Source organism: Suricata suricatta, chromosome 11, assembly GCF_006229205.1.
Source record: "Suricata suricatta isolate VVHF042 chromosome 11, meerkat_22Aug2017_6uvM2_HiC, whole genome shotgun sequence".
Classification (NCBI taxonomy): Eukaryota; Metazoa; Chordata; class Mammalia; order Carnivora; family Herpestidae; genus Suricata; species Suricata suricatta.
The window spans coordinates 99,730,073-99,741,399 of record NC_043710.1 but is presented as its reverse complement, the minus strand read 5'-3'; the positions used below and the strand labels follow the sequence as shown (position 1 = coordinate 99,741,399).

The window sequence follows — 11,327 nt, the reverse complement described above, 5'->3', positions numbered from 1 at the left end:
GTTCTTTATTTTCTTTAACATATCTGCTATGGGTTGATAATCTACAACAGAATAACAAGAATAACAAAAACTAGATTAAACGTGATGAAAGACTGACAAGTGTTCCCCACCTGGAGTGACAGAATGGGAGAGTCAAGAACGGGAGAAAAGCGTTGCAAGAGGAAACTACTGAAATGCAACCTATATATTCTTGCAGGAAAACCAACAATGCACCCATTTTAAGAGTTACCATCTCCCTTCCACTTTCTCTCCCTCAACAACGATTTGAATCTCTTTGTTTTTTAATGTTTATTTTTGAGACACACAGACCACACGCAGGGGAGGGGCAGAGAGAGGGAGACACAGAAACCAAAGCAGGCTGAGGCTCCAAACTGTCAGCACAGGGCCAAACTCCCAAACTGTGAGATCATGACCTGAGCCGAAGTCAGGCTCTTGACCAACTGAGCCACCCAGGCGCCCCTGAATCTCTTTAATCTCTTTGGCATCCAAAATCTCATAGGTTAGTAAAGGTTTTCCTCAACTCTTTTTTTTTTTTTTAATGTTTATTTTTGAGAGAGAGAGAGACGTGTGAGTTGTAAGGAGACAGAGAATCCAAAGCAGGCTACAGGCTCTTAGCTGTCAGCACAGAGCCTGACGCAGGGCTTAAACTCACAAACCGAGAGATCTTGAACAGAGCTGAAGTTGGATGCTTAACCAACTGAGCCACCCAGGTGCCCTGGTTCTGCTTCTTTATGCTCTTTTGCATGAGTCTTCATGTTACGATTCATTCATTCATATGAATCCCCTTAGAAGGAATTTTCATTTCTCATTCATTAGAAGATTGAGTTTCTGGACTCAGTTTCCCTGTATCACTACAGGCCATAACTCCAAGCTTTTCACTCATTCCAAACTTGGTAGCCATTATTTTGCTAAAAAAAAAGTTTTTTGAGATAGAGAGACCATGTCTATTTTATTTACTAAAGTGTTACTGATGCTTAATGATGCTACAATGCCTTACATAGGGCAGATGAATTGTAAACATCCACTAACTAAATGAACCCAAAAAAACTGTGAAAAGTCAGATTACATTTGAGAAAAAACATCTCTTATAAATGTTTGTACCACTACTAAAAATAGTTTCTGTGGAAAACAATTTGGCAATAAAATATTATGGGGAAAAAAATAATAATAAAAAAAAATAAAAATAGTTTCTGCATACTGAACAATAACATACTTAATTTTCAATTAAAAAGAAAATAAATTTAAATACTTAACTCTTTAAAATTGGCCTCAGTAGGGGCGCCTGGTGGTTCAGTAGGCTGGGTATCCATCTGATTTTGGCTCATGTCATTGTCTCACAGTTTGTGAGTTCAAGCCCTGTGTTGGGCTCTGAGCTGTTAGCTCAGAGTCTGTGTCTCCCTCTCTCTCTCTGCCTCTCCCCTGCTTGTACTCTGTCTCTCTCAAAAAAAAAAATTAACAAAAATTTTTTGAATTGCCCTTAGTAATCTTTCTACACTTGAAACTAAATTTACATTTATTTACTTATGGCTTCCTGGAAAAACAACAAAAATTAGATGTTTATGTAAAACAGAATTTAACATATTTTTAACTAAAGTGATAAACTACAAAAACCAGAGGGGAAAAAAAGTATATACATATATACTCATCTAATTACAATACTTAAGTCCACCTACCATGAAGGTCTGCAGGCTGACCCAGTAAATAACTTCCAGAATTCTCTATCAACCTCAATTAAACCACCCTGAATTATAGCTCCAAGTAAGCCAAAGTTTTCAGCTTGTATTCGTTCAGAACTTATACCACGAAAGGTAATAGACCAAATTTTAGTCCAGAGTTTCAATAAATCTGACTTCTGTGAGCTTTCCAGGTCGGATTTCATGCCTTGACACGATGCAAGCTCCACGAGGCACCGTAACACGTATGACGTGCGCTCCCCGCGGCGCTGCTGAGGCAGAAGCTGGCACAGTGTCGTCAGTAATGGGGACAACTCATAGTTGGGTAAACTGGAAGGATACTTGGATATTAATTGGGTTGCGATCTGTAACCTAAAAAAAAAGGATAATTTGAAAATGATTCAAGTCTATTAACAGAAAACCAATCTATAGACATAGCACCATTACAATATCCTAGAGAATCTCCATCATTATTTTTCACACTACTCTCCAAATAAAGTAGCTTCTAATACTTATTAAGCCCAACTTCCTAAAGTGGCAGGAAGAACGACGAGCTTTTGGCCAGGGAGGGAAGCTGTCAGAGTTCCCTTACACAAAAATTCTGACGAATCACTAAAGGTTAAGGGCGCCTGACTAGCTCAGTAAGCAGAGCATGCAACTCTTGATCACAGGGTTGGGAGTTCAAGCCTCACATTGTAGCCTACTTAAAAATAAATAAATAAAACTTAAATTATCCATTTTTATTTATTTTGTTAAGTTTTTAATGTTTATTTTTGAGAGAGAGAAAGCAAACAAGTGGCAGAGGGGCAGAGAGACAAGAAAGTCAGATAATCCAAAGTAGGCTTCACGGTGTCAGAACAAAGCCTAATGTGAGGCTTGAACCCACGAACTGTGAGATCATGACCTGAGCCAAAGTTGCAAGCTCAACTGACAGAGCCACCCAGGCGCTCTAATTTTTTATTTTAATAAAGCTTATTTATTTTGAGCAAGAGAGCAAGCAGGAGAGGGGCAAAGAAAGAGAGAGAATCCAGAGAGAGAGAGAGAAAGAGAGAGAATTCAAAGCAGGCTCCATACTGTCAGCACAGAGCCCTATGTGAAGCTCAACCTCACAAACCGTGAGATCATGACCTGAGCCGAAATCAAGAGTCGGATGCTTAACTGACTGAGCCACGTAGACGCCCCTAAATGACGAATTTTCTACTTCTGGACTATCACACCCATCCTTCCTCTTTAACTACCAAGAATATTCCTCTAAAACAAGCAAACAAACAACAAACCAAACAACTGTTCTCCCTAGATGTTAGTTAAGTCAATAAATATTTGCTGTGAGTTCTTAGAATGTGTGCAGCTCAAGAAGAGGAATTTCATCTTACTCATCCTTGCATGTATAAGGCTCAGCACACAGCAAGTACTCAATAAATAACCCTGGACAAAATGAACAAACTGAAGAATCTGAAATCGGGATCCTCCACTATATAAAATACACATGAGCTTAAGCACTAGGTACCTAAATCAAGATGCCTTTCCCCCAACACACACACACAATGCAATTCTGTTTAACTATTATATTACATCGACATGGGGAGAACCGAGGCACGGATCACAGAAGATTGACGGCCACCTACAAATGTCTACGTGTCCTTGGTCAGGCTGCCTGACCTTCTTTGGTGTCATTTTCTATTTGATAAAGCAAACAGGCCGGACTGGATGAATTCTAAAGATTCCTACCAGACCTGGTATCTTATGTTATCAAAGAAGTTCACAATTTACTGGACCATTTAAACAACTGCGTACGCTATACCCAGCAAAGTTTTAACAAGACAACCTTTAATTGTGGCAAGAGGTCCCAATCATTCTGTGATTTCTGAATGCCATCTTGACTTTCTTCCCAAGCTACTTGTCCTAGCAGGTGCCATACTTGCTAAAATGTCTATTTGAGATGCATAACTTGGGAAATTCCACGAGGCTCACACGACTGACCTCCTCCCAGGCTGCCGTACCCTCCCCGCCCCACCCCGTCTCCCTTAGGGAAGGTGGCCTGGACCCAGCTCCAGCACAGGAGCCGTGGTGGCTGGCCTCAGCATGTCCTGGCAACCACCGTCCCCTCTGCCACAGACTGGTTTAGAAGTGGACAAACGGCCCAATTACAGCCCGACCGTTGTACTGGAGGTCTTGGGACAAAAGCTGAATGAGACCAGGATAACAATGAAAAAGGCAGCATCTTACCAAGGCACAAGATCAAAGTCATTCTGTGACTTCTGAAGATGATCTTTTATGACGTCCCAGCTTAACGCTATTTTCCTCCTTTTGCAAGGTGCACTGTAATCATTAAGTTCTCTTTGTGTGACAGTGTAAGACTGAGAAATCTCCAAAGATCTGGTGTCTTCATTAAAAACCTGTAACATAACCAAAAGACAACTTTTTTTTTTTTTACACTGTTTCTGTTTTCTAATAGTTCATGAGGGAAAAAATGCTCCTCCTCAAATTAGACACAGGGAAGTCATAGAGCAAATTATGTAAATATATTAGGGGAATATATAAATACAATACAGTAATGAACAAACATTTTACAGGACTGTAATGGCTCTCCAGGAAGCACATATTACCAAGTAAGGTATTACTTTTATTTCCTGGGGTCATTTACTAAGTGCACCAAAACATCTAAAAGTAAAGTAAAAAAATCTATTTTCAATGGGATTAAATTTTAAAGTTTTTTTAATTAAAAAAGGGTATTATAAGTTTGGCATTAAGAAAATATCTGACATGGCCTACAGGCACATGAAACGATGCTCAATATCACTCGTCATCAGGGAAACACAAATCAAAACCAGACTGAGATACCACCTCACGCCAGTCAGAGGGGCTAAAATGAACAAATCAAGAGACTATAGATGCTGGCGAGGGTGTGGAGAGACGGGCACCCTCCTACACTGTTGGTGGGAATGTAAACTGGTGCAGCTGCTCTGGAAAACAGTGTGGAGGTTCCTCAAAAAACTATCCATAGAACTCCCCTATGACCCAGCAATAGCACTGCTAGGGATTTACCCAAGGGATACAGAAGTGCTGATGCATAGGAGCACATGTACCCCAATGTTCATAGCAGTAATGTCAACAATAGTCAAAACATGGAAAAAGCCTCAATGTCCATCACCTGATGAGTGGATCAAGAAGATGTATATATATATACACACAATGGAGTAGTACATGGCAATGAGAAAGAATGAAATATGGCCAATTGTAGGAAAGTGGATGGACCTCGAGGGTGTCATGCTAAGCGAAATAAGTCAGGCGGAGAAGGACAGAAAGCATATGTTTGCACTCATAGGTCTAACAGGAGAAGAGGAGAAACTTAATGGAGGACCAGGGGGAGGGGAAGAGGGAAAGAGAGTTGGGGAGAGAGAGAAACGCAAAACCTGAGAGACTATTGAATACTGAAAACGAACCGAGGGTTGAAGGGGAAGGGGGAAAAGTGGTGGTAATGGAGGAGGACACTTGTGGGGAGAAGCACTGGGTATTATATGGAAACCAATTTGACAATAAACTATTAAAAAAATATATCTGACAAATAAAATTACCCAAGATGTTAACCAAATTGCCTGGAAAAAAATTTACTTAAACATTAAGCCACAGGGGTGCCTGGGTGGCTCAGTCAGTTATGCACCCAACTTCGGCTCAGGTCAGGATATCATTGGAGGTTTGAGCCCTGCATTGGGCTCTGTGGTGACAGCTTGGACCCTGGAGCCTGCTTTAGATTCTATGTTTCCCTCTCTTTCTCTGCCCCTCCCCCGCTCATGCTGTGTCCCTCTCTCTCTCTCTCTCCCCATCTCTCTCAAAAGTAAAATAAAAACATTAAAAAAAAAACATTAAGCCATAAACTCATGAACGGGCAAAATGCAATATACCCACACTAGTGAACATTATCCGGCAATAAAAAGGAATGAACTACTAGATCCTGACACAACTTGAGTAAAAGACTACATGTTGTTTCCATGCAGTTTACAGTTGTTTCCATTCCATTTATATGCAATGTCCAAAAAAAGCAAATCTTTATTAGAGACAGAAAATAGCTTAGTGGTTAGTTGCTAAAGACTGAAAAAGCTGGGCATTGGGACTAACAGCTAATAGGTATGGAGTCTGTTTGGGGAGTAATGGAAATATTCCAGAATCAGACAGTGGTGATGCTTGCATAATATAGTGAACATACTAAAAACCACTCAATTGTATACTTGTATGCTGTGTGATTTCTAACTCAGTAGAAAAAAAAATTTTTAAACAAGAAACATGAGAGTTAGGGTAATCTGATTTTCTACAGACAAACCTTTAAGAATGAAGAGTTCATCACTAGTTTTCACCAAGTTCATATATACAAAATAGTTATTTTTTAAGTCAGAAGAGCAATCCCAAATATTTACAGTGTTTTGAAAGGAACAGTTACATATGCAAATTTGACAAGGTTTTTTACCAGAATGCACATTTTAAAAGCCCAGGAAAGGGCACCTGGGTGGCTCAGTTGGTTAAGCATCCACCTCAATTTTGGTCAAGACCTCGCCAGTCATGAGGTGGAGACCTGCATCAGGCTCCACACTGGAGCCTGCTTAAGATCTCCCTCTCTCAAAAACCAAATAAAAGGAAATTCATGGAAAATTTCAAGTACTATACCTGATGACAAATGTCTGCCATCAGCTCAATCAAGTTTTCCTTGACGGCAACATTACGGGAGCCTGAAGAGTATTTCCCTCTGCTTCCTATGTGACTTATCTCATTAATCAGCAACTCATACATGTTGTATAAGATACTTTTCCATTTACTTGATTCATAAGCACCTGCAATTCAAAAAATGAGAATGTAATCTGCATGCACACTCCATTTGCCCCACCGCCTCCCACAACAGCTGCTGAGGCGGAAACTGGTCCAACTGCCCACTCGGTACTAATACCTCTTGTGACAGTATCCTTGGCAAACTCTACTTTGTAACAGTGCCCACTTCAAGCTCAAGTTAACCGTATTAGAAAATATCCAAATTGGGAAATTCTTCAATAATCTGATTTTTCTCTAATCAACTCAATCAAAATGTCAAACTTTAATTTCCTCTCTCCTCTGAGGCAAATATAATTAACATGCTCTGTCATTTACATGAGGACCAAGTTCCCTGTCCCTTGTTTAAAGAAAAACATTACCAGTTCCTTTAACTGGTATACAAAGGACATGTTACCCAGACTTCTCATTATTCCAGTCATCTTTCCCTAAACTCACTCCAATCTACTATGTCTCTCTTTAAAACATGACTCTCCAAAATCCGGGGGACATAATACTCCCACTGTGATCTGACCACTGTGGGTAACAAAGGAGGTACTACTCCCCACGAAGAACCGTAGAATCTGGTAACACAGTCTCACACTGCATTAGTGTTTGTGGCACACTCACCATCTTGTCAATTTTCATCTCATACTATTAACTACAACCCTAAGCATATCACGCCATCCCCTAAATAAGCCTGATCTTCATCCCGGCGAGAGCTGTGTGAAAGATGACCAACTGAGGAAATCCACCATTCTTGGTCACCGGCAGTTTCTTGGGCTACAAATATTCTAACTACACGGACTAGAAGAGTCCGTTAAACATAGACAGCTACTTTTGAAAAAACTGGCTATAACTGTTTTCCTCCAATTTAGCTATCACTCAGTGTGGCATGATTTCCTAATACAGTCATTACACCAGCCATGATGAATTCACCCAATGGCTATGACAATCCCAAAGGTAAACAGAGGCTGGGCAGGGGCAACTCATTCAGCTCCCGTCCTGCCCAATAAAGTTCCTGGGTGCTGAACGAAGCACTACTCTTTTTATGGATGTAAAATTGAGATGCAACGTTAGTTTCAGGTGTACAATGTAATTATTCAATATTTGTATAACCTTGTGAAATGACCACAGTAAGTCTAGTTGACATACCTTACAAAATTACAAAAACAAAAACAAAAAAACAAAAAACAAACTTCTTCCTTGTGATGAGAACTTTCGGGATCTACTATCTTAGCTGCTCTCAAATATGCAATATGTACTAAGAAGCAATACTCCCTTGATGAAAAACAAAGCTAAAGGTATCAAGGGAGGGGAAATCATTCATTTCTGGTTTTCCCAGCAAACAGGGGCCTGGAATAAGTGTGAGGTTAAGCAGTGTGTACCCAGCTCCCTGAGGAACTGACTAACGTGACTGCTGTCCACATTCACCTATTCTACCTCCTCGTAAAAGCCAGAATGTAAATAAACAAGACACCCCTTCTCTGAACTCTTTTATGCTACAGTGTGAGAAATAGCTTTTAGCACCTAGCTGCTGCATCGCCAGCTCCTAGAGGGGACAGCGTGTTATATGCATGTTTCCTCATGATGCTTAGCAATGTATAAAACAAACAGCAGGGCACCATATGATTTGCTACCACAACTTCAAGTTCTGAACAAAATGTGAGAAATATCTTCGTGACTAATACCATTACCAAACACAGTAAGCCACAGGAAGGTCATAACCTCCTACGAAACACAAATGTCATACTTAATTAAGCCCCTGCACTTCGTGGAAGAAGCAAATTCAAAACAGCTAAAGCTTCCTTTTATTACCTTTCTCTTGGGTTTTAGCTCCCTTTGGATGACGGATATAAATTTGCAGCTGAAATAATTCAATAATCACTTCTTTTAAGGAATCATTAAGCCTGTGTTGAGTCCAAATATAAAGCAAGGTAGGAAGAACTTCATCTCCTAACTGACACACGCGAATTCGAAAGTTCACGGCCAATGTCTTGAGGAAGATAATGAACGCTGCTAAGATGTGGTTCAGACCTGCAGAGCTCTTCTCTTGTCTGTCACAGAAAACAAACACACTCCGCTGAACAGGGCACACGATGAACACTGAAGACAGTTATGAAGTTGCACGCTGGAGAGAAAAAGGTATCTAATCTTCAAGTAACAGTAGCCTCAGTTTCAGAACTACTCAGGAAACAAAAATCTCCGCGGGGCTACAGGAGCAGCAGCAGCAGCAGCGTTATCGGGGCTGGAAAACCAGCACGCTCGGCTGCCCACATCCCACCCAAAATGATGCAGAACTGACCTATAACATCCCGTGTACACTAGGTTTCATGTTACAGAGTGAGCAATGCTGTAAGACAGATACTTCCAAAATACATCCCATTTTTTCTTAGTACATTTATCCTCAAAAATGGGTAAAATCAAACTACTTAGGAGGATATTTATATTTTTACAAAAAGCAGAACCGATTTCCCACTCAAGAACACCGTTTTCATGTTCTACTTTTGGAAATTCAAGAAGTGTTGGAACTGACTCTTCCTGAATCTACTATTTCTACTAAATGGGCCAATGTTTTTTATTTTGTTTTTTTAAATTTTTTTTAACATTTATTTATTTTTGAGAGACAGAGAGAGAGACAGATCATGAGAGGGGAGAGGCACAGAGAGAGGAACATAGAATTAGAAGCTGGCTCCAGGCTCTGAGCTGTCAACACAGAGCCCAACACAGGGCTGGAACCCACAAACTGGGAGATTATGACTTGAGCCAAAGTCGGATGCTCAATCAACTGAGCCACCCAGGCACCCTTGTTTTTGTTTTTTTCTAATTGGTAACATTTTTAGATGCTAGATTAAAAGACAGACTTGCGGGGCACCTGGGGGGCTCAGCCAGTTAAGTGTTTGACTCCTGATTTCAGCTCAGGTCATGATCTCACAGTTCATAAGTTTGAGCGCCATGTCGGACTCTGGGCTGATGGCGTGGAGCCTGCTTAATGTTCTCTGTCTCTGTCCCTCCCGTGCTTGCGGTCTCTCTCAAAACTAATAAACATTAATTAGCAAAATTTTAAAAACCACTGAAAATAGAAGATACACTTGCAAGAAGATCAAACAGATTTTCAACACTGAAAAAAATGAGATTAGATTACCTTGCATGATGAATAGCTTTGGAAAAGAAATCCAACAATCTGGAACTTAATCCATCAGTTTGCGAACAGCACCCTCTGGTCACAGCATGAATTATTCTAGCCACTAAAACTCTATTAATGTCTTGCGCTGGTTTAAGGTACAGATTGAAGTACACAGAGAACAACTCTTAAAAAAAAAAATTAGTTACGTTATTGAAAACTATCGAAGCATTTAACTTAAAAGTCCTGATATCATTTAAATTTCAATAATCCAATAAAGACAAAAAGATTAAAAATTATACTAATTTACACTTAGTACGGTAAAAGTGTCCAATTGGTATTTAATGTTACGTTAACATAAACTGCCTTTGTGACAAGAACAACTTGAGGCCGCAGAGTGTGTGCAGCCGGCCTCAGAAAAGCTGTTTCACCGCTGTAGGATCTATGTCCCTCCACCTGGGTCTAAAAGAGCATGGGACACAGTGCACACTCTACTGATATTAATAACACGTGTAAAATGTATCAAGAACATCAAGGACTGTGTCAAAGGGAGGAAATTTCATTCTACTTGTAGCCTAAGGAATCGGAATGCCAGTTTCCTGGTTGCGGGCAGGAGACAAAATATTCCTTATCAGAGAAAAAGGACAGTTAATTTCTCACAGCAATGGCAATAGCCAGGGGACCTTCCTTCTTCCACAAATTTCCTCAGCCCCGAAGGCAACATGCAGAGGGTCAAGGGACATGATACACACAGAGAGCTACATTACAGAAGAGAAACCTCTAGCTGCCTATAACGAACGGGCAGCAAGACTGCCCTCTTCTTTGCGGAAGCTATCGTCTCTACCTTCCAAGGGGTGCTATACATGCACACTTTAAAAAAGAGAGTCAGGATGGGGCGCCTGGGTGGCTCAGGAGGTTGAGTGTCCAACTTCAGCTCAGGCCATGATCTCAACGGCTCGTGAGTTTGAGCCCCGCGTCGGGCTCTGTACTGACAGCTTGGAGCCCGGAGCCTGCTTCAGATTCTGGGTCTCCCTCTCTCTCTCTGCCCCTCCCCCATGCATGCTTTGTCTTTCTGTCTCAAAAAGTAAATAAACATTAAAAAAAAAAAAGTCTGGAATAAAGTAGTCAGTATCTGCTCATAAGACATGCAGAAACATTGAGATGCACTGACAATCATCTCCCCAAACCATGAAAACCAAAGCTGCTAATGCAGGATTTCCTTCCCATCAAGAGATAAACACAAAGTCCTTGGCTTGTACAGTAAGACTAACACCCATGGTTATCTGTCTTTTCAAATGTATAATATCACACAATTCTGCAGAAATAGTTTAAAATCGGTTATCAAACACAAAAGAATAAGCACAATATAAATACCTCAAACATGACAGTAAAGAAAATGATTGTTCAAATGATTCCTATCATATCTGACATCAATTTATACAACTCTACATCAGTGTTTCTCAAAGTTTCATCACAACATAAAACTGTGAGTTAATACACACAAACGTGGAGATAAGAACACAGGAGTGGTCATCTTTGTAAGAGTTGCCATGGGAAGGCGACTGAGCGGCCACTTTGCTGTGGAGAGCTGCGAGCACTGACAACCCCCACTTGCAGACCTGGGATGACCCGAGCCATTTGAAAAGCACCAGCAGCCATTTTACTGCAGGCCAGATAACAGATCCAGGCGCCACCAGGACTGACGACCCCCACTCTCAATCTGGACTGTCTCAAAC

The 11,327-nt window shown here is 40.7% G+C and overlaps 1 protein-coding gene across 1 annotated transcript in view; it reads right to left on the bottom strand.

Annotated features, from left to right (window-relative positions):
• The window catches only part of ATM (ATM serine/threonine kinase), a 114,457-nt gene that overhangs the window by 86,175 nt on the left and 16,955 nt on the right, over positions 1-11,327 (bottom strand). The window contains 5 exon segments of the mRNA XM_029915683.1: positions 1,674-2,045; positions 3,900-4,069; positions 6,333-6,496; positions 8,286-8,524; positions 9,613-9,778. Coding sequence (XP_029771543.1) covers positions 1,674-2,045; positions 3,900-4,069; positions 6,333-6,496; positions 8,286-8,524; positions 9,613-9,778 — 1,111 coding nt within the window.